Below are 23764 nucleotides of genomic sequence, written 5' to 3' on the forward strand. Positions count from 1 at the left end.
AAGGCGAGCTCCCGTACCTCCCACAGCTCCAGGTGGCTATTTACGAGAGCTCCTGGGACTCAGACACTCCCTGTAGCCAGACAGCCTTCCAAAGCTCCTCGGTCTCAGAGGGACCCCCCGATGACAGAAAGGGAGGCCTGGCTCCTGGTAGCAGGCCTGGCAGCTGCCTCCCACACAGGAACCCTCCTTCGATCCCGTGGCTCCAGGGTGACCTCACCTTAATCCCTGCCAATCCCCCAGTATGGGGAGCTGCGCCTCGCCCTCTCCCTGCCCCCAGGCTGGCTCCCGCCCACTCGGGGGAGCTGGCACTGAGAAAAGAAGGCCCAACGGGTTGGAGATGCTCGGGTTGGTCGTGATGTGGGCGGGGTCTGAGTGCCACCCACTGGGTCAGCTCAGGTGCAGCCTCCTCAAGTCCAGGTGCCGGGAAAGGGCGTCCTTGGGGTTAAACCTTGGCTCCTTGGACGTTTCTCAAAGGGTCTGGGGTGCTGTCTGCACTGCTGGCCCTCGTGGCTGTCCCCTGACTGGCATGTCCTGGGGTCCATGAGCAGTGAGATAAATTTCACAGTCTCCATTTTGTCCAACATAAATTCCTGGGGGAAAAATATAAATCTCTCATCTGGCCATTCCTTAGATCCTTCATGCCACTTCCCAGGGAGCAAGGCACCATCAAAATCTGCCTACATCTCCTTCAGCTTTCACAAGGGCCCTGAAGTGGACGTGCGATCGGTGACGATGGGCCCATGAGTCAGCCTAGGTCAGAGAGGTTAAGTGGCTTGCCCGAAGCTGCACAGCCCCGTGGCGGCAGAGCAAGAGGACTCAGAGTCTAGATTCTCACGTGGCTTCTTGGGCGTGATTGCCTCTGACCACGGCTTCCTCCGTGAAGCACACCCTGGCCGCCCTCGCCGCCCTCTCTGAGCAGCGTTCGTTTCTTGAAGACAGATGGCCCTTTTTCACCCCCTGCCTCCAGCCATTTATCTAGCACGGTGCTGAGCACAGGCAGGTGACTCTCAACCTAGGCTGAGCGATTATTACAGGAGGCCGTTGGGACCCCCTGACATCGCTGTGGAATTTCTTCCTTTTTCTCGGGAAGACGGTGAAATGAGTACACTGTGACTGTTTAGACAAATGCGCCCTCATTCAAAATTGCATCATTCCTATCGCAACCTGGAGGAGTTAAGCCCCAGCGGATGCCACAGTGCACTGCCACAGAGTGGCCCCGATGCTGCCTGTGATGTTCTTATGAGAAGCCCTTCCCGACCAGGCCGCGGGCTTGCTCCCTGTTGACGGCTGCTACTGGACAGCGCTGGGTGCAGAGGAGCTAGGGACGCTGTCTGAATGTCCCCGCTGAGCCTGCCTCAAGTGAGGAAAGCGAGTCATGCCCTGGGAGGAAGCCAGGGCTGAAGAGGCAGGCGGGGAGGGCAGCGAGGCCAGGTCCTCGAGGTGCTGCTGGCCCTCGGGCCACACCACGCCTGAGACCCAGCCACCAAACGCCCACACGCCATGCGAGGCGTATATGCCTGTTAGGAGAGTCTAACAACCTCAGAAAAGAAGGACAAAGTTGTAGGACTCACTCCTTCTGATTTCAGAACTTACCACAAAGCTACAGTAGTCAAGACAGTGTGGTACCGGCGTGAGGACAGACAACTGGATCAATGGAATAGAATGGAGAGACCAGGAATAAAACTTCACACTTGTGGCCAATTAATTTTTGGCAGAGGTGAGGAGACAATTCAATGGAGAAAAAATAGTTTTTTTCAACACATGGCATAAGGACTACAAATTCTTATGCAAAAGAATGAAACTGAATTCCTTTCTTATAAGATATATAAAAATTAATTAAAAACAGACCATAAACCTAAGTATTAGAGCAAAAACTATAAACGTCTTACCCAAAAACTTAGGTGTAAGTCTTCATGACCTTGGATTAGGCAGACAATAGGCTTTTAGACATGATACCTAAAGCACAAGCAACCAAATAAAAAACAGCTACACTGAATTTCATAAAAACTATCAATTTTCTGCTTCAAAGGACACCATCAATATGAGAAGACAGTCCACGGAATGAGAGAAAATCTTTTCAAATTATCTAGTGTAGGAGGGACTTGTGTCCAGAATAGATAAAGGATTCTTACAACTCTACAATAAAGACAAATGATCCAATTTAAAAATGAGCAAAGGATCTGAATAGATATTTCTTCAAAGAAGCTATACAAATAATCAATGAACACTTTATGAAAAAGTACTCGATGTTTAGTCCTCAGGAAAATGCAAGTCAAAATCACCATGAGGTACGATTTCAAATCCATCAGGATGGCTTAATTATAAAACACAGACAATACTAAGTGCTGACAAGGAAATAGGGAAATTGGAAGACTCATACATTGACCATAAGCTTGTAAAATTATGTAGCCACTTTGGAAAACAGTATGACAGTTCCTCAAAATGTTAAACATAGAATTACCACATGACTCAAATTCCACTCCTAAGTATATACCCAAAATAATTGAAATGATATGTCCATATAAAAACGTGTCCATGAATGTTTAAAACAGCATTATTCATAATAGTTAAAATATGGAAACAACTCAATTGTCCATCAGCTGATGAACAGATAAACAAATGTGGTCTATGCAAGACAATGGGCTATTATTCAGTCATTTACAGGAGTGAAGTATCCATTCATGCTACCATACGGATGGAACTTGAAGACAAATTTGGGAAGTGAAAGAAGCCAGGTGCAAAATGTATTTTGGGGGGTGATGAAAATGTTCAGCAGTTGGATACTAATGATGGTTGTGCAATTCTGTACTGAACACACTGAAGTGTGAAGAGTTATGGTATATGAATTATATCACAATAGAACTATTATTAAAAATGTAAAAAGACATGCTCTGCTGCCAGCAGGTGCCGATCTGATCACATGCTCTCTGTTACCGCGGCATCTGCATTGTGAATGACAGGGTTTGGTCCCCAGGAGGCGCAGCGAGAAGGGAAAGCTCCGTGGACTTAAGTTTAAATGGAGGACCCTGCGCAGAAGCTCCCTTGGTCACTGAAATGCTCCCTGCCCCCAGCATATGCGCGTGGAAATGAGTGATGTCTTCCGTAGGCATTTTAGTGTGTGTGTTTGCAGGCGTGTCAGTGTATGGTGTGTGTATTGTTAGGTGTGCAGAGAGCACATGTGAATGTCTTTATGAGTGTGTACACTGTGTGTGTATGAGTGTGATGTGCCAGGGAGGGGTTACGCATAAAGACCAGGCAGGACAGGAATTCCTTGACACCCATCTCCAACCTTGCACCTAATAGGTGCTCATTACAAGCTGTTGAGAGACTAATAGAGCCCTCGAGACCCATCGCACCGGTGCCTGTGCAGTCGTGGAGAGAGGGGCTTGTGGGGAGCTAAACACGAAAGCACTGTGGGCCGAGGCCCGGGACAGGCTGAGGTTGGGGCCAGCCTGGGAGGCAGAGGGTCGTCACCTGAATCAGGTCCAGCTTGGAGAAGAGGCCCATGCTCTTGGGCACAACACGGGTGGAGGAGCAGCACTGCTGGGCCATGCTGTTGATGGCCTTTTGCACGTAGTTGAGCAGCTGGTTCTGCAGGAGAAAGAAGAAGGGGAGGAGCGGGGAGGAGACAGAGCAGGTGGAAGAGGAGGAGGAGGAAGAGGGTGGGGAGGTGGTGGCTCAGGCTCTCTCCCAGCATCCCCTGGTTCCCTGGCCCCAGCTCACTCAGGTCAGGCATCCTGGAGCCAGGAGCCACCTTCTCGTCCTGGGCTGTGCTCCACTCCCGAAGGGGCTCTGGTCAGCCCCTCCCCCTCAGGGCCTGCGGTCCTACCTGGGGCAGGGGCTGGGAAGGGGCGGGGAGGAGCTCAGTGCTCCTCACTTCAGACAGCGCCAGAGGACCGGACTTCAGGCCTCCGGGGTGGGGCTGGGCCGCTGCAGCCTTGCTTCCCACCTTAAAAAGACCCAGAAGGGGCTCTAGACACAGTTGCCCATCTACTCCCTGTCTAAGGTCCTTGACTGGAGGTCAGCAGCCTACAGACTCCAACTTTCATGTCTTCCAAATTAGGATCCCACAGGGCCGGGGAAGGTCTTAGCGCACCCTGCCCAGGCGGGCTGTGCCCAGAGCAGCCCTGTGCCCCAGAGCCCCCTCTGTGTCCTGCCAGCAGCGCCTGAGGCTGCAGGGCCCAGTTTCTTGTTATGGTGAGGGCTGGGGCCTCGGGGGGCGGTGGTCAGAGGGTGACTAGTTCACATCTCCAAAGCCAGGAAGAAGCAGCTCGAGAGCTTGAGCTCAGAAATCCTGGCCCTTGGTCATGAACGTCAACCACAGCTCACACTTCTGAGCATCAATTTCCTCATCTGTGAAACAGGTGTGGGTAAGAATCGAGACCTAGTTAGGAGAGCCTATTCTGGGTTAGGCCGAAATGCTCCCTGGTAATGAATTACCGAAGATAGTGTACAACAGCCACTCACTTAAATGTTATTGTTTTATTATTAATCACAAGCATGATAGAAGGACTGAGTTAGCACCCAGCACACGCCAGGCCCTGGGACAGGCCAAGGGACCCAGCTCCGGTTCTTGGTAGAGCTGGGTCCTTAGCTCTCTGTGGCCTCTGTTTTCCTATCTGTAAAGTGACACTCGCCCGTCTTAGAGAAGCCTTTTGGAAGCTAACAGTCAGCATGGCGAGCAAGTGGGTAAGTGGCGGGGGGAGGGGTTGGGGGGTGAGGAGACAGCAGCCCCTGGCTCCTGGCCCCGCCCCTGGGCCAGCACACTGGACTCACGTGACAGCTGCCTGTGTCTTCCTGGTAGGTGACATCTTGTTCTGACTGCCCCTGCTGCCTCTGCCCGTGGTGGCACCTCTTCTGCAGCTGACACAGCTGGATCTTGAGTCTCTATGGTGAGAAAGGCCGGGTCACTTGGGTGCAGCAAGCCTGCCTAGGTCCCCAGAAGCTCGCAGCCCAGGGTGGTCCACGTGATGTTGGGGGCGGGAGATGGGGAAATTCTGGGAGGTCAAGGCCATTCCAAGCACAGGCGAGGCAGCAGAGGACACATCCAGGCCGGCTGGGGTTAGAACCCCGCCTCAGCTCGCAAAGCGCCTTTTTCCTCATCACAACCAGAGCCACCATCTGTGCCCTCCTGGCCTCAAGGCCAGGACACCGGGGACAAGGTTGTGAAGGGCCTTCTGTGTGCATGGCCACAAGGCTGTGCTGAGCACAGTCCCACCCCCAGGCCCCATGGGGTGTCTTCAGAAGACAGGACATACACAAGTGTCTTCACTTCTCTGAGCCTTAGTTTCCTCACCTTGGAAATGGCAAGAACAGTTTGGCTGGGACTAAGGGGCAAAATTTAAGGGGGCTTCAAAAAAAATCTCAGCAATTAAGATAAATAATACTTTAATGCAATTTTTAAAAAAATCAAAGTTAATGCAGAAACAGTCCATGATGAACAAAATAGTAACATTTTAAATAAAGATGGAACCTAACTGCACTAACGCACTCCCCTCGGCTCAGCCCTTGGAATAGAAGCACCTACCAGAAGGTGCTGGGGTGAGATTGAAATGAGGTAAAGCATGTAAAATGCTTATCCGGGTGCCCTCCACCCCTGAACAGTCCTGGTTTTCTGGGGGGTAAAAAAAAGGTACAAAATGGTGTAGGTCTCAGTGCTGCCACAAGGGGGCAGACACTTGCTGCCAATGGCGTGCCATGGTCCTTTGCAAGAATCAACCAACCTGTCATTCTTCCTCTCCCTCTGGTGTCCCCTTCACCTCTGTCCCCAGGCCCCACCTGCAGCATGCACATGTTTCATGCCATGCCTTTGATGGGGCATCCTCTGCTGCCTGGAACGCCCATTCTTCCTGGGGAAAGTTCTACTTATTACAAGATTGACCAGAAAGGAAAGAGAGAGAGAGAACTTCTTGGGGGCACGAACTTTGCAACAGTTTGAGTTCGCTGCCTCTCAGCAACCTTGCAGCTAGGTTTCATTGCCCCCATTTGACAGATGAAGAAACTGAGGCCCAGAGGGGGTCCAGACTGGCCCAGGGTCATGCCTTTAGTCCGAGGCTGAGCTGGAATTTGAACTCCAGTCTGCCTGAATGCAGAACTCATGGCTTTTCTACCATGAAGAACACCTTTTCAACGCAAGATGAGCCTCAGGGGAAACCCCAAGTCAGCCAGTGGAAGGGGAGAGAAAAGCCTAGGGAGCTAGACTCTGTAGCGGCAGCCCCACCAGAGCCCTCAACGGCCTGCCCACCACTGCTCCAGGCCTCCCCAGAGGTGCTGAGGGAAGGAGGTCCCTCTCATCCCAGCTCTCTGAGCCGAGGGGGATGGGCTGTTACCAGGATAAGAGCTCTGTGGCTCTCCGTTAGGGACTCCAGGCTCCGGTGGGCGGCCTGGTTCATCTTGGAGAAGGCCTGGAGATGCTTCTGGATGTCCTGGCTGACAGCGAAGAGCTTCCCATAGTGCTCCACCAGGGCCTCCACCAGACCCTCCTTCTGGGCCTCCTCCGGCTCCTCCCTGTCACTGTAGCCTAAGGAGACAGTGCCCTGTGGGATGGGTGGGCAGCAGAGCTGCCGCCCCCCGCCCCCTGCTGTGGCTGACACTAATAAGGTAGATGGGACCTTTGCTGTTGCCCAGAATTCCAGCCGGAGCCCAGAGTTGGGAGATGCCAGACAGTCCATGCAGGGCTTACTCTAACACAACGGGGCTGGTCCAGCAGCTACCTCCCACCTCTACACAAGAAGCATCCGCATTTGGAAGGCTACCTAGTGGAATCTCAGATTCTGCATCCAGGCTGCCCAGCAAGACAGGAGACTGCCCCTGAGGAGAAACTGCTGATTGGGGGAGACTGAAAAATAGGGACAGGAATTGTTTTCATCCTGTGTGACAGAGTCCCCAGCTCTGACAGTCCGCATTCTGGATGGGTTGAACAGGGCCAAGGTGCTGGATTTGGAAGCTTCAAGCCCCATGCTTGGCCTGGAGCTCCGCACCCCTCCTTGGCCTGGTGCACAAGGCTTTTTCGTGCTGCTCAACCCTCCCGGCACATCTCCCAGCAGCCCCTGCCAGTTTCTGGCTCCGGCATGCTGGAATTCACCATCTCCCAACCCACCCTGCAGGGCGTGACTCCATTTGTGTGCTTCCCTCTGCCTGTGATGCCACTCCCCTTTGCGAAACTCATTTGTGTCCCAAGAGGAGCCATCTCCTCTGTGAAGCCTTCCCTGACCTCCAGGGCTGGGTTCTTGGGGCTCCCACAGCCCCACTGCACTTAGTGCAGTGGCTGTGAAGTCAGACCAGAGACCCAGCCCCACCACTTCCTGGCTGGGTGACCTGGGAAAATTTCTTAACCTCTCTGAGCCCAGATATACAGGTCTCAGAAGCTCATATGGCAGAGTAAAAAAGATTTACTAAAGAGCTTAGCATAGAGTGAATATTTAATAAATGGTAATAGTTATTTTTCTTATTATTGGTGATGTTGAGATGATAATATGATGACAACAGAAATATGTGTTTGTCTCTGCTTCCCTTTCCCAACAAGTTTCTAGCACTTGTAACAGTACACTCTGGTATACATCATGATAAAACAAAGCAAAATAGAAAAATCCATTCAGGTGTCTATGCAATTTTAGTTGACAATAGCAAAACACAAACCAAAACCACAGACAAAAGAAACACTCATAAAAACAGTTCACAGGCACTGGGTGCCACCTAAATGTCGGGCCCCGTGCCCCCTGCTTAGGAAGGATGAGCTCACCTAGCCCACCTCACTGCGGCTGCTCCCACTGTACAGCTACAGAAACCATGGACTTGAGAGCCTGCTGCAGGCCACGTGGTTGGCACTGGCAGGCCTGGGGTTCCCAGGCAGGCTGGCTCCTCACCTGTGCCCTTCTAAACACAGTGGCATCAGCCTTTGTGGATCCCCATTCCAAGAGGAGCTCGAGGCTCAGGAAGACCCCACCCTGTGCTCCAGCCCTGAGTCCAGGAAGTGGCCACAGACAGGACAGGCTTCCTGAAGAAGCTACAGACATACCCTTGGGGATTTTCACAAGGACCTTAATCAGGTAGTCTTCAAAAAGCTTGTGCTTCTCGACCTCTCTCTTCAGTTTTCTATGCCTGTGGAGACATTGTGGTGAGGTGTGAGCCAGACACGGGAATGTGGTTGGGAGGATTGCAGATCGGGACCCCTGGCAAAGCCACCTTCTGTGGTCTCCTGCTGAGAACTGTGCTGGCGGGCAACTGGCCCCACCCCCCAACCCCCACACCATCAGTGGGCCACTGACTTCAGTCTCTCCATCCACATTTTACTGCTGAGCAGACTGAGCCCCAAAGAGGTCGGAGAGATGCCTGTGGTCCAGCTGGGAGGCAGGGGCCCAGGAAAGGGTGAAGTCAGGTCATTCTGGTGCAGGGGTCTATGGTGCCTCTCCTGGAGGTGAAGCAGGCGGTGGGTGGTCTGAGTCCCTACTGACAGGTGACCTGGCAGGTGTTGTGCCTCTCTGTACCCATCTATAATGGGGTTAATGGGAAACGCTCCCTTCAAGGCTGGCGAGGCCTCTGCCTGGGGAACCTAGCACATCGCAGGTCCTCAGTCTGTGGCCGGGGGTCCCGGCAGCCCCTGGAGGGGAGATGGCCCCATGCTGACTCTCAGGGGATCCTCAAGCAAGATGAGCCTCCAATAGGAGCCACCTTGGGCCTAGTCAAGAGCAGCAGACAAACAGTCATAGTCTTCTTCTACTAATGTGGGGCCCTGTGAACCACAGTGCAAACATTTTTGGGGGCTCTTACAGAATCTGATGGAAGGGTTGGACCATTTTTCCTTAAAAATTGCTCAGCAACATCCGTCTGCATCTAATTCAGGCATTTGCGGGCAGTCTGAAATTGGAGGGCCGCCTGCGGCGGGGTGGGGAGGGCCCAGGGTCTCCACGCAGGTCCTGGTGGCAACCTTACAGGTTGATTTTCGAGGGGCCAGGCTGACAGGGGCTCAGGGACGGCCACCCGCAGCCCTGCTTTTGTGATGGGAGACCCTGCCTGAGGAGGGCTGGGACTGGGCCAGGGCCTGAGGTCAAAGGACAAGAGACAAGCCCCCACCCCCTCACCATGGCTGCCCCTCCCCCATTTACTTCCAGGCTTGCGTGCCTGGCCCTTTAGCTCAGTCCCAGCCACTCAGCCCACTGTCGGTGGAGCTGGGCATGCGCAGGGGGCACAGCAGGGCCTGGAAAAACTCGTACCTGGCCTGAAGCCGGCAGAGTTCCTTCATCAGCACCTGCAGGTATGTGTTCTTGTCACCAGAGTCGCTCCGGCCAGCCCCCTGGCCTGCGTCCACAGCCACTGGCACTGCCCTCCCCGTCCCAGGCTGCTCTTGGAGGATGAGGGCCATGTGAGCCCGGCAGGAAGGAGGCGAATGGCCACAGAAATGCGCAGGGCAACAGCTTTGTCCTTCTGATGCTCCGGACAGTCATTGGAACCCAGCTGACACTCTTGCTTCATAGAAAAGGACACAGAGGCTCAGAGGGGGTCTAGTGACCAGCTCAAGGATGTACAGCAGGACTGTGTTTGGACTCGGGGTTCATTCAATCCAAAGTCTGAGGTCTATGAGCTGCACCCCAACTAGGGAGGGGCCAAACGCGCCAGTCACTAGCAGCATTATGACTCTGCTGTCCATACGTGGGACGGCCTTATCACCACCAGGTCCCAAGGGCTCCAAGATGCCTGGGACTTCCAACAGGAGCTGGTTTCCAGTGGTATCCAGGATAGGGTCCCATTGGGGGGGGGGGTCAAAGAGCTGCCCCCATAGGGAGAGTCACCTTTGTTAATTCTCTCTACCCACCCGCCCTCCACGGTTTATGCATTTAACCCACATCACAAACTCAGAGCCCATACGGAGCTTGCCGGGTTAGACTGCAGACAGAGATGGACGTTTTGCATAAGCTTGTGGTCAAGCTGTGAAGAGGGTCAAGTTAACAGGTAGTTTTGACCCAGCCTTGTAACCGGTTCCTGGGCCACTCCCCTGAGTCTGGCTCCCAGTTTTGACCAAAAAGAGAAGAAAGTCTCCCTAAGGGTGCCACCCACTGGCCATCTCCTGGACCAGCCCCAGCACAGGGGAGGAGCAGGGAGAGGAGGGGAGGGGCCCCACGCTCAGCCCTTCCAGCCCCGAGCAGCAGCTCAGACACAGGTACTTACAGGCGCGCAGGGAGGGGGGAGGGGCCTGGCTGACTCACTCACAACTCCAGGAGCTCAGAGGCACCGCTGGGCCTCGACATCACAATGCTGGCTTCTGTCTTCCTGACGTGCCTGCTCCAGGACCCACCTGGTCAGGGCGGGGGTGGGGTGGGGTGGACAGGGTCTCCGTGGCTCTGCGCTCCTCCCCACTCCTGCCTACCCGTTCAGCCCCCAGGGAGAAGGGGAGGAGAAGCATTGGTGACTTCAGGGGAAACCTGGGCTTTTTTTGTCCAGCTCGGTCACCGGTGGGCAAGGTGGGGTCGTTCTTGATGCCCCCACTTTGTGTGCTGCCCAATTCCCCTGGCCTGTGCTGGGACTCCCCTTTTACCTCCCGCTGCCTGATTTGGGGTGGTTGCAGCTGGAGCATTTCCCCAGCTGGAACACTCAGCAACCCATGAATGCTCAGCCCCGCCCATGGCTAAGACCATGCCTGGCCCAGGGCTGGGGGTGGGGGCGGGGAGCGGGCAAGCAAAGGAGCCTTCAGGACCTAGCCTGGGCCCCAGAAGGAGAAGATGAAGGGCGGAGCGGGCGTGGTTTGGGACGCTCTGGGGAAGCTGCCAGCAGCAGCCAGGGCGCGCAGGCCACCTGAGGCCAGGCTCTCGGGTGGCCTGCAACAGAAACCAGCCAGGCTGCTCTGGGCCAAGAGGGCACCATGGAAGGCTCCAAGGGAGGGCATAGAATCAGAAGAAAAGCCGAAGACCCAGGCTTACAGAGGACAGGGCTCAGGGCGCCCCTGGAGATCCATGCAGCAGGAATTCAAGGGCTACCCCACAAATGAACTCTGCCCAACAGCCTCCCATCGGCTTTTCTGCCCTCAAGAATCGACATCCTTGGAGAGGTCGCCCAGTTGGCTGAGCCTGGGTCATGGGCCTGCCCCTTAGTTTGAGTGACAGTCTCATCAGAGGAGGCTGTCACATCACATTGGGGCTGTAGGTTCCCCAGAAAAATCGCTCTCTCACCCCATGCCATTGGCTGGAGAAGGAGAAAGGGGTGCTGAGCTCACCACAGGGGGGCTCAAGTAAGCCTGGCCAAGGAGCACGGTCTTTATCCCGAAGGCGAAGGTGGCAGCAGCTGGAGGGTCTCCACGGGAGGCACGTTTAGAAGCGCCCACTTGGCTCCACGTGGACGAGAGGCAGGGGGTGCAGGCTGACATTTGTCAGCACGGTTCTAAGCACTTCCCCTGCACAGGGTCACCTAATATGACACGCCCACGAGGTGACACTGCTAATTCCCAGATGGGGAAACTGAGACCCCCAGAGGTTTAATAACTTGCCCAAGGCCTCACTGTTGGGGAATTGCTGAGCTGAGATGTTAATCCAAGAAGTCAGGACTCCAGAAATGCCTGGCAGGCTGAGTTGCGGGGACTTGGAAACTGACCCAGTGGAGGTCCTACAGGGCGTGACTTAGAGCTGGGGGTGGGAGGGCAGCTCCTGGGGAGATGCCCAGCAGCTCAGGGCCCTAAGCCACCGGGCCCAGCACAGCCACAGGCAGGGATTTGAAGCCACTGCTCTTGCCCAACGTCCTGTGCTTGGATTGGAACCCAGGTCTGCAGACTCCAGAACCTGCACTTTAGCTCCACCCTGCTCCGTCCCGCCCCTACTGCCCACCTCAGAACCCTGGGCACTGCTCTGGTTCCTCCTCCTCCTCCTCCTCCCTCCCTTCCCCCCTTTCCCCTGCCAATTGCAGACCCCGCCCTTCTGTTTAGGGGAGGAATCAGGGGTTTACATTGGGGCTGAAAGGAACTTTAGAAGAGAGAAGACCAAGGCAGAGAGAGGCGGGACTGGCTGGCCAAGGCTGCAAAGCTGGTGAGAGGCCCAGGCATCAGACCTCCCAGCCCGCCTCCATCCCCGGGGCTTCGGCGGGGTGGGGGGGGGGTGGAGGGGAGACCCCAGACAAGGCTGTCTGCTCCAGACAGCAGGGGACCTTGGGAGCTGGCAGCCCTCTTCAAGGGCAGAGTCACAATTAAATGGCAGTAGAATCCCCCTCCCTTTAAAAAACAACAGTCTTAACAAGGACTCCTGGGGCTGGAATTTGACCCTAGAGCTTGAGTCTCACGGCACTTGCGGAAGAACGGGCCAGATCAGGTCTCTGGCCCAGAATCCCAACCCCGACTGCCCTGCAGCCCCATGCGCCCCTGCGGAGGTCCCAGCCAGCCTTCCCCAGCAGTCGGCGGGGCCGAGGATGCAGAGCCGGCCTGCGGGGCCGGCAGGACTGCCAGCTGCGTGACCTTGGGGAAGGTGCATAACCTCTCTGAGCCTCAGCTTCCTGAAGTACAACATGGAGGTAACAGCACCCAGGAGTAAATGAGATAATACACATGTAACATGTAGCATCAACTCATTTTAAAAATTAATGTGTGTGTGTGTGTGCAAGAAGAAAGTCTAGAAGGGTATGAATATACTTTGCAGACCTTATATTAGGGCAGGGGATGAGGGGACACGGCTATGATCTTAGGACCCTTTCCTGAGAGAGAGTTTGACGGAAGGAGGGGCTGAAACCCAGGAGCCCTGTGCTGGGTTGGCTGCCAAAGGTGGTTTCAGAGAAGGGCGGGCCTCTCTGTTCTGCTGGAAATGCGCTAAGACCTGACAGTGCTTAGATCCCCTCGACCCTCCCCTGAGATAGACTCTCAGAGATCAGTCCATTCCCCTTCCTCCCGCCCTGGGTACAAGCAGGAGGCAAGTCCCAGGGCCCAGGAAGCTGGGCTGTGGCTGTTCCTCCTGGGATACCCCCAGCCTGGCTCCTGCACCCTCGTCCTCACTCTGCACCAGGGAAGGTCTCAGCAAGGCTCACACATTCCACTTCCAAAATTGCTCATGTCCATCCACTGGCCCACCCTGGTCCAAACCCCCATCTCTTCAGTGTGGACCAGTGCAACGCCTTCCCAGCTGGTCACCCAGCTTCTCTGTCCCCTGCAGGCCACTCCCCACCCAGCAGCCAGAGAGAGCTCTCCTTAAAGTGCAAATCCAGTCTCCCATTTCCCTGCCTAAAACCAGTGCTGTGCAGGTAAATAATTCACCACCTTGCCGCCCAGAGGACGGCGCTTGATGTGTGATGCTTGCCACTTTCCACAGTGTAAATTCTCCCACCAGGACTGACTTCAAGCTGCTAATAAGTAACAACCTGCTTGCTAAAGTCCTGAGGATTTAAGAGGGGTTTTTTTTGCAGGAGTGAGTATGAGTTGTCCATACTGCATCCCCGGTTTAAAATCCTTCAGCCATTACAAACAGAGGCCAAGACCTGGCTGACCGGGCCCTGAGTGATCTGGCCCCCACTTGGCCATTCCTCCCACGCTAGTCTTCCCCCGCGCCGCCCCGCCCCGCCCCAGGGCCTTTGCACTTGCGGTTCCCTCTGCCCAGAGCACTGCTTGCCCAGCTCTTCCTACTGCTCTCTCAGTTGCCTGCCCTGCAGGCCTCAGACGCTGTGAACTCAGAGCGGCCTCCCTGACCATCCTGGGTCTCCCTGACCCCAGCTTCCTCTTGGTTCCACCTTGTCCTCATTGAGTTCTGTTTTAGCACTCACCACGCTGGGTAGATTCTCACGCCTCCGGGACTGCGCTCTCCCTGAGGGCGAGGGCTGGGACTCCACGGTCCCCTGTGTGCACAGCAGGCACTCAGCTCTGGCTGTGAGTCCTGGCTCCCTTGCTCACCATCTGCATAACCATCTGTGAGTTCCTCTCTTTGAGCCACAGTTTCTGCATCTGTAAGCTGAGGACAATAGAGCCCATGCGATGGGGGGGGGGGGGGGGGGGAGTTGACAGGACCTGAGGATAACACAGGTAAAGTGTTCATTACCGCGTCTGTTATTACTTGGGCCTCAGAAAATGAGAGCCGCCTCTTCACTTGCATATGGTCAGCAACAGGCAGCTTCCCCCGTGAGGGTAGCCGTGTGCCCCACTGGGCCACCCCAATGCCTAGAATAGGACCCCTGCCCTTCCTCACGTTGAGTCCAAATATGTCTCCTTGCAGTGTCCCTCCTTTAGTCCTAGTTCAACTGCTTCCCCATTCAGAGCCTCTTGCTGTTATAACTACTTATTAACGTTAGATTGGTGGAGCAATATTGCGGCGCGACAGGAAAACTGAAGGCAGATGCGCCCCCGCTTGGCGACTCCTCTCCAGTCAGGAGCTGCCTGGCCTCAGGGAGTCCCTGGGCCTCACTGAGCCTCAGTTCCTTCCTCTGTGAAGTGGGGTTAACCGTAGGACCTACCTCCTAAGCAGCTGTGAGGTTAAATCAGCTGATATACCATGTACTGAGCCCCTAGCACGTGGTAAGCGCTCCAAAAAAGCCACGGTTATTACTATCATTCTGCCCGGTGCAGGTCCACCCCTAGATCTGACCTTTGTGGCCTTTCCAAGTTCCCACTTGTTTCTGTTGTACTTCAGGCCAGGCCCTGGCTTGAACACTCTCTAGCCAAACTGGAAAAAGGGCCAGTTCTTTCTGGGTCACCCACCGCACCTTCAGCCCAGGCCGTCAGAGGGTGACTCAGCACTTTCCAAACTCTCCCGGGGGGTTACCGGGCCCTGGGGGGTGGTCACTGCAGCCCCCGCGACAGGAGCTGCCGAGCAGGGGCTGCGAGTCCTCAGCTGGGGTGACTTCTGCCAGCTCTCTGGGTGGCCTGGGCCCAGCCCTCTCTTTATTATCGTTTTTCTAGGGAGTCCTGATGTTCTTAAAAATGCTGGCGGTGGCGAGAGAATGTAGCCAAGGAGACCCGCAGTGAGGAGAGAGAACCAGGAGGCATGGTGTCCTGAGAGCCAGGAGGAGGGGGCGGGGTCGAGTGATTCCTAGCCCCGCTCCAAGGTCCCAGCTCGGGGTGACTGTAGGGAGCACCCACGCCTGCGATTATGTCACCTTTCACGGCCAAAGGGATTCTGCAGATGCAATCCAGGTTCCCATTAGTGGGCTGTGAGACAGGGGGCTCCCGTGTGGGTCTGATCCAATCCCACGACACCTGGAAAGGCAGAGCATCGTCTTGGCCTGGTGGCAGAGCGACAGGTCTAAGTGCCTGGGGTGTGCGGGGGTCAGGTGCGCGAGGCCGCGATGGAGCCCTCAGGAGGCGAAGACCCAGGAGATCTCTGAAACTGTCTCCCGCCCATAGTCAGCAAGGAAAGGGGAACCTCCATCCTACGGCTGCAAGAACTGACCTCCTGCAACAATCTGAACAAGTTTGGAAACAGCTTTTTCCCCAGAGACTGCAGATAAGAGCCCCGGCCTTGACTTCAGCCCCCAGAGACCCTGAGAAGAGAAGCCGGTTGGGCTTCCCAGGCTTCTGACCTACAGACCATCTGGGCTGGGCCGGCAAACACCTTACGAGAAGAGCTACGAATTCGGGGCCAGCTCACAGGAGCCGGGGGTGGGGGGGTGGCGGGCTCTAGGGAGCCAGCTGGGCATGAGGAGCAAAGTCAGTGCGCATTTCAAGGGCATCATTGGACCTGGGGAAAGGAGAGGGCACCTGGGCTCCTCTGACAGAATCGGCAACTAGGAAAGAATGAAGAACTTCTGTAAATTCCTTCCACAGCAGCCGTGGGGGGTGCTCCCCTGTGTGCAACTTACCAAGTCCCAGAACTAAAGGCCAGTGACTTCAGAAAACAGTGCCTGCGTGTTCCACATCCAGATTAAATGCATCTCCAAGATTGTCCAGGCTAAATAATTGTTTCCAGACCCAATGTTATCGTTCTTACACATTTTTTCCATTTGATGTAAAACTATCAATCATGGAGGAAGCATAGGTCCCCTTAATGTGACTTCTGAGGGTCCACGTGTACCTTTGCTTGGTTTTCTGTTACGTAAGCCCCTCTTTCTTCCTCAAAGTTAGAGCACTGTCTCAGGCTTCTTGAAGCTCTGCTCTGGGGCTACAGTCCTCAAATATGCCCCAAATTAAAATCTAATATTTCAGAGATTCTAATTCCTCTCGTTGACAGACCTGGCCCAGCCCCAAGTCTTCCAGGGCCAGGAGAGGTCTGCATCCAGAGGCGATGCCAAGGGCTTCCATGGAGGGCCGCCCGTGGGCCCGGCCAAGCATTCCAGGGGCCCCCGTAACTCCAGGCTGGAGAGCAGCACCCACATTGGGCATCATTGCCATGGCCAGGGGAGGCAGGGGCCTTCCCTGTACTGGGTGTCATGATAAGTCACCAGGCACGGCCTGCGAGTCCTATGTAAGTGGGCAGTCTGTGCCCCCAGGCCTGGGTCCTGAGGCTGCCAACCCCTCTGACCCAGGAGCAGGGTGTCTGGGCCTTGGCCAAGGTCTGGAGACTGGTGGGCCTTTTTGAGGATGGTCTGTCTCACTCCCCCAGAATCTGCAGCTGCTGTCGAGAATCTCAGGGCCTCTGGGTGGGGGAGCCTGGTCTTACCCAGGGTGGGTGCCATTCACCCATGTGCCCACTTGGACTCCCGACGCCCTTGATTAATCTGCACTTCTTACCTGGCCCCTGCGCTTTGTAGTTTGCAGAACCTTTCTGCCGTGTGATCTGGGGATCCTGCACCTGCGCACAGAAACTATGGTTTTCATGTTCTGCTGTTACTGTCTTGAAGCTCTTACTAATTTTTGAACAAGGAACGTGAATTTCCATTTTGCACCAGGCGCTGTGAATTTTGTAGGCATCCTGGTCTTATCTCCCAAGGAGCACTGAGCATGCCCTCTTCACAGGTAAGAACCTGTGCCTGCCTCCAGGGTCGAGGCCCTTGCTCAGTCAATGGAACTGCAAAGGAACTAAATTTGCCTCCTGAGACTGAACAGGAGGGGTGATTTTCAGAACCATCCCCCGTTTTCCCAAAGAGCAGCCATGGCACAAAGCTGTGATCCCTTGTAAGCCCTGGGAGGGCTGGACAGCCTGCGTCTCCAGCTGTCTCCTCAGGGCCCGGCATGGTGCAAGGCCACATGTTCAGTAGGCACCCAGTGGGTGTCATTAGGTGAACAGAGAGTAGCCTGAGCCTAGAAGAGGAGGTGATTCTCTCACTCAAGGTCTCTAGCTAGGAAGCTCCAGGCCCAGCCTTCCACTCAGGTCAGCGCACGCCGAGCCAGCTGCTCAGCCGGCCATGTGCCTGCCTGCAGGCTCTGTGACCCTGCGTCTGGCGGCCGTGGGCTTGGGCTCAGGTGGTGGACACAGCTGTAGGTGGGGATTGACCCCTGCCCTATCCCTTCAGGGGAGAGGTCAAAAGAGGGAGGCAAGCGTCCCCTGCACATTTGCTGAGTGCAGCAGACACGGAGTGCCCTGCTCAGGTGCCCCACCCTGTCCGCTCAGCGCACACCTCCAGGTTCCCACCTGCCTGCACCTGTACCCAGGCCCCATCTGCCAAGGAGAGACCACCAGGGCCAGGGGATAACACCCTCCCAGGAGCAGCCCTCAACCACCAGCCGATGCGGGGGTGTATGAACGGCCCGGCTCCGCCCTCCATTAAGGGACTGCTCTGAGGCTCTGCTCCGCACTGGCTCCCAGAGTTCCCTGCAGCTTCGGGCCGCAGCTGCTCATAGAGGTAGCGACCTAAGAACGTTCCCTGTCTTGGCTGACTCCCCCTCCTGTCTCCCTTGCCTCCTCCTCTGCCATGTGCGGTAGGGTCTCTTCTCAAACCTGCCGTGCACACGCAGATCCTTGTCTTGGGGTCTGCTTCCAGGCCCAGAACCCAAACCAAGACTCGCAGCCTCATTTCTTTGGGGCTACCAGGAGTCCCCTTCTCCCAGCCCTCCTCCCAAACTCTCCAGGGCAGTCGTTTCCCTGGGCAAGGGGGACCTCTCCGTGAGAGCAGAGCGGGTGTTGTCGCTCAGCCTGCCCACAGTTAGAAGCGGCCAGGTGAGCACGTGCTGGCCAGAATGGTAGGAGAGTAGCGTCGGCCGCTCCCACGCCCGGCCGGCAGGGATTGTCCGAGCCGCTTCCTCTCCCACTGGAATGTAACGGACATGATGACCCCGGGGGTCGCACAATGATAGGATGGCAGAGGGGGTCGCTGGACCATCCTTGTGAGGAGCGCCATTTCCGAAAGAAGAATATCGGCTGTGTGTAAATTCCCAAGAGAGAAACATAAACGACCGTGTTTGAATCAGTCACGTTTTAAGATTTGTTACAGCAGCAAATCTTCAGTAATTCAGAGGGCGAGAGGCCGGGCCTCAGAGCTGGGCAGGCCTCAGCTCAGTCCTGACCCTGCTACTTAGTGTCCGAGTGCCATGAGCAGGTCATTCGTTAACCTCACTGCGGACTACCGTAAAGCAAGGACGGTCCTGTTTTATGGATGGGGAAACGGAGGCCCAGAGTCACATGGCTAAGAGGTGACAGAAAGGGAATTCAATCTGACCCCCAGCCCAGTTCCAGAGGGGTTCCAGGTCCTTCTAAGCCCTCTGTCTCCAAATGTCCTAGTCTTGGTTGTCAAACCCTTCGGGACTCTGCTGTGACCCAGAATGCCTATGCCCATGGCTCCAGGGGCACTTTAGGGGCTGATGCCAGGTAACTGGAGCGACATCTCAGTCAGTCTCATCTCACCTTTAGGCGATGGCTAGGTTCCTGTCCCCAGGGAAGCCCTTCCACATGAGAAGGAAGCAGCCCCCGGGTCCATCTCTGCGGGGCACGTTGCCATGTTTTCAAATCCGCTGAGGCCTCTGGTCAGGGGTGGCTGGAGGTGCCCCATGACCTGAGGAGCACAGTGGCACACCATTCAGGGGCTCTGCAGATGGGATCACCAGATTTAGAACGAAAACTACAGGACACCCCGGCAGACACAGACACCCTCCCCCGACAGGCACCAGGCTGCCTGGGTCAGAAACCAGGCCACTGGGCACGGCAGCCTGGAGATTATCTTCAGGCCCCAGCAGTCCGTCTCTGGGACGTGCGGACCAGCAGACACCTGATCCCCGGGCCAGGCATTGCTGCTAATTATAGGCCGGGGGGGCCAGCTGGCCAGCGGAGAAGGGCCACAAAAGAGGCCCTGCATCAACATGAAAAGCCAGCTTTCCTCCCAGGAGCCCAGGCGCTGGCAGGGCCTGTAGCTCAGGGCGCCCAGCCCCAGAGCACAGCCCCGGCGGTTGGCAGGCCCGGTGTGTGTCCAGATCACACGCTCTCCCAGGCCAGGCCAGCAGCGATGACAGTGCAGTTTGGAGCTGAGGCCGTTCAGCGTTGATGGCACCAGAAACACCAGGAAGGAAGTAAAGAACAAAGAGAGAGAGAAAGAACATTTAAAATCTAAACCCTGTATTAACAGAGTGAACTTGGAGATGGGTCTTACGGTGTCTGAGCCTCGGCGTCCTTGGCTTGACACAGAGCTGGGCACATCCGCCCCTCGGGGTGTGGGGCAGCACACGGCTGTCCCATGCCAGGCGTCCCCAGGGCCCTCCCAGGAGTCAGGCCCACCAGGCGTGCACAAGGCCACATGTGTGCCTGTGCATGAGAGAGCGTCCACATGCACAAAGATCAGCAGCAAAGACATGCGTCACAGAATTCTGCCCAGCAGCCCGCTGCTTTGAAATGACCCGTGACGGGAAGACGAATACCAGGATTCGGAGATGTTCCCCAAGTCATTGGTATCCCATTTCTCATTTCTGGTGTTGAACATATTTTGGGGGGTTCGGCTCGAATTCCAATTGATTTACAATTAGAGTTTTTAATCTCAGAGAACAGAGGGGCGTGGCGGCAGCAATGCGCCGCCACTTGGTCTGGTATCAGAGGCATTCTGACTTTGGAGTGGCTTGTGTTCTTAACAGCCCCACGGTGCAGCCCCTTCCTTCTTTTCTTGGGGCTCTAGGCAGAAAAAAAGATTTCCATAGAACTTTCCAGAAGGGCCAAGGCTGGCACCCTGGTGGCTAGGCCTCAGCTCTTTCTAATGTGTCAGGCGCTTCTCACCTGACGTGTACAGCAAAAGAGAAATGGAGACCTTTTAAGAAAGCGAGAGACTTCAACAGTTACTTCATATTTTTATAAGACTTGTTTATTTGCCAATTGTCCTGTCAACTGGTGGATTACAATCTCTTCTCCTGATTTAAGAATGTAAGCTCTGTGTGTGATCTAAGCACGGGTGCCCGTGTGTGTGCGCGTGCCTGTGTGTGCATGCACGTGTACCCACCAGCTTCCAGCGGGGGCCTGGCCCTCGCAAGGTTGAGACCCACCAGGGCCCCTTCCCCCCATTTTTCTGCTTAATGGAGAAACTCCAACCTTCATGGTGACAACTGAGCCTGCCCATTCCACTTTGGTCAAACCATGATTGCATTTCCCTCTGCCAGTGACCTTCAGGGCTGGTTTACGAGCCCTGGTCAATGAGCCACCCCTATAATAGTCGCAAGCATTTGAAATCCAAACACCTGGCTGCCGACAGCAGCTGGTCCTGAAATCCACAGGCGCCGTGAGGGGCGGGAAGAGAGCCCCCGCCACCCCTGCTCCGCCCAGTGCAGAGCTCCTTCTGCTCCTACAGGGCCTCCTCCCACGATCCGCCACCCCGCCGGCCCAGCTTTCTCCACGGTGGCACTGTGGACATCGGGCCGTTAATTCCATGGGGTGTGTGTGTGGCAGGGGGCTGCGGGGGGAGATGTCCTGTGCTTCACAGGATATTTAGAAGCATCCCGGGCCTCTACCCACCAGATGCCAATAGCACCACCCCATCCTCACTTATAGCTACCAAAAAATGTCTCTAAGAATTGTCCCCAGTCTCTGGGGGGAAATTGTCCTCAGTTAAGAACCATTGTTTCCAACCTGCCACTGTCCCCTCCGTCTCTATCAGGATATTTGAGGTAATAACAGCCTCTGCTGTTCATAAGTTTTTATTCTAATACGTACGTATATAATAAATATTAATCATTGCAACCTTCTTATGAGATATGGGTACTGTTACTTCATCTCATTTTATAGATTGGGAAGCCAAGGCTCAGAGAGGTTAAGTAACTTACCCAAGGTCACAGAGCTATCAAGTGGTGGAGCTGACAGGTGAGTCCAGTATGGGCTCTTAGCCACTGGGCTCCACAGGGGCATCTGGGGCAGTCACCTCCCAGTCACAGTGAGTCTGTGCTGGGAGTGACCCTAGCTTGACCTCTTGGAAGGGGAACAAGGAGACACAATGATGTTGACACCCAAATTGCTCGTGCTTGGAGCCTCAAGCTGTTCACCAGAGCTTGTGGTCTACTGTAAACCACAACCTCCCCACCCCCAAGCATTTCTGGGAGTCCCCATGGGGAGCAGGCATCTTAAGTGTGCCCATGAGGAAGCCCAGCTTGTCTTCTGGGTTTGTCCCCCTCTGGCGTGGTGGGGTTCCTTCCAATTGCTCCAACACCTTAGGATTTAGGGCCTACGGCAAGAAGTGGTTATCAGCCACTCAGACCACGCTGCAGGCTGGGGCAGGGGCTAGTACGGGAAAACACCGAGTGGATTTCTGGAAGCTGTGGCTCCTGCAAAGCCTCTCCGAGCTCTCGCTGTGCAGGCCCAGGCCCCCTTCCCTCAGAAGAAGCGCACTGGAGCAGGCGGACCCCAAGCACCACCGCATCCTCAGTTATAGCTACCAAAAAATGTCTCCCTTGTTCTCTGCCCTTCCAGTCCTGTGGGGACAGAGGCTGTGTGGACGGAGGTGTCACCATCGCGGAGTTCTGGCAAGTCCCACAAGGGCATCCTTCCTAGGATGGCCGTTCACGGGCCTGGGTTCCAGAAGGGCTGGTAGCTGGGGGCATCTGCCCATCCCTCCCACCCACCGATGAGAGGACCCCTGATCCGCCCGCTGCGCGTCCACGCGGCCGCACACCCGGAACCCTGGCCGTCCTCGCCGGAGCCTTGCCCAGACTGCCAGGCCAGGCTGACACCTCTGCAATGTCACACCACGGGCTGCTTCGGATTCCCTGAGGAGCAAGGCCAAGGTGAAAGCCAAGGCCTGAGAGCAGTCAGCCGCCCTTCAGCTGGGCGCCGCTGCACAGGTGCCAAATGGGTGACAGCTGCATATCTGGGGCAGCGACTTTGCTCCCCGTGAGCTCTGTCTCCAGAGGGGCTGGGCCAGGGACTGCATTCCAGGGCCTCTGCCTTCTCCCCTCCACCGCAGTTATGGGGGAACGGCCTGTGACGTGGCCCCGGCGCTGTCCGGAGGACCAAGGGCCAGCCCGGAGCCGCGGCACCCGGCAGGATGTGCAGTGTCCCCGCGGCCAGGGGCTGATCCCCGGGAAGGGGGTGGGTCTGCTGCAGCTTCGTCTTGTGTAGGAGAGGACTTTTTCCTCCAACTCTGCTCTGAGCATGTTTACGTTCGTGCAAAACCTGCTCCCAGCAGCTAACTTGGGCATGCAGGCCACACGGGGTCTAACTTTGTTCCCGAGTTCCTGTGGGTGACTCTGGCACGGTGAGATCAAACTGCAGAGAAGCCAAGTGACCCAGGCAGCCCACAGAGGCCTGAGTGTCCAGGTCGGATCCGGACCTGCCTGACCCACAGGGGAAGCTGCCTCTGTCTGGGCCCTGTGGGCGGGGAGGACGAGGTCCCACGGATGTGTGTCTCCTGAGTGCTGGGCCCTGGGTGCTGGGTCGTGGGTGGGCTGTTTGAGCCCTCGGAGCTCAATGAGCCCCTCTGACAGCCATGGGGGAGGGAGTCGTCACCCCCCGCCCCCCGGAAGATAAAATTGAGATTCAGGAAGGTTCCGGGCTGTCATCATGGGCTGTGGCAAGCAGGGAATGAACTGGGATTGTCTGACGTGCTGGGAACAGGATGAGGTGCTGCCACCTGTGACTGACGTGGGCGGTACCGCCCAGCCAGGACGATGTCGTCTGCACAGGGCTGGCCCAGCGTGGCCCAGCATGTCCCCACGAGGCCCAGGACACCTCCAGGGGCAAGACAGTCACTGGAGAAAGTCAGAGCTCGCAGACAGACAGCACTGCGGCCAGGGTTTCCGCTGCAGGTGGCTCCTTACCATGGGCCGCAGCCGCAGCACAGACCGCAGGATCCCGCTCTGCACCTGGGGTGGGACAACTCGGTGCAGCCAGTTGGGGATGGTTGGAGATTCTCACGAGAGGGAGTGGCGTTTAGCACATGAGACTGTGGTGCTGGCTGAGGCTCAGCCATTTCCGTCTGTCTTGGCCACCTTGTCTGAAGGGTCAGTCATGACCCAGGAAGGCCCCAGCCAGCTGCGAAGAGCCCCGTGTCCCACGATGGAATTTGCACCTTGGATCTGCGACTGTTGATGAAAACCCTGATAGAAATCCTGCTGTTCCGGCCTTTACACGCATGTAGGATGTTGGAGAGAATGGGGCCAGGATCCGGCGGCGCTTCCCCTGTTCCCAGGGGCCCTGCTGGTGGTGACGCCTCACTCTAGTGGTATGGCCCCACATCTGGGGTGTCACAGGGCATGTGGCCGACCTGCCCTTTTCTCCCACAGGAGGGGTGGAGGTGATGCCCTCACTCCTCTCGCCTTAAATGGAAGCCCTGTCTTCTCTCCCTGGAGTTGGCCTTGGCCCTCTGAGCTGGGAGGCTGAGGGGGGTGGGTTCTGAAAGTCCCCGGAGAGAGACACGGTCAGTTGACCACACCCCAGGGGGCACAAGGCTCATTTTAAAGAAAAGAAGAATAGGAACTTCTCTCTGCCTCCCTCCCACCCTCCCAGGACTCAGGGCCTTTGTGTGTCCTCCCCCCAAC

General features: G+C 56.1%; 1 protein-coding gene across 1 annotated transcript; it reads right to left on the reverse strand.

The window, feature by feature from the left end:
• Positions 1 to 407: 407 nt before the first annotated feature.
• Positions 408 to 9361, reverse strand: CCDC197 (coiled-coil domain containing 197). The gene is made up of 6 exons (XM_054567599.1): positions 9213 to 9361; positions 8018 to 8100; positions 6330 to 6520; positions 4777 to 4887; positions 3475 to 3591; positions 408 to 590 (listed from the first exon to the last, which is right to left on the reverse strand). Exons 1-6 carry the CDS (start codon positions 9359 to 9361, stop codon positions 408 to 410), a joined length of 834 nt encoding a protein of 277 aa, XP_054423574.1.
• Between the last annotated feature and the right edge of the window lie 14403 nt (positions 9362 to 23764).

Source organism: Pteronotus mesoamericanus, unplaced genomic scaffold (assembly GCF_021234165.1).
Source record: "Pteronotus mesoamericanus isolate MK-2021 breed Mesoamerican mustached bat unplaced genomic scaffold, CSHL_Meso_final contig_182, whole genome shotgun sequence".
In the NCBI taxonomy this organism is placed as follows: domain Eukaryota; kingdom Metazoa; phylum Chordata; class Mammalia; order Chiroptera; family Mormoopidae; genus Pteronotus; species Pteronotus mesoamericanus.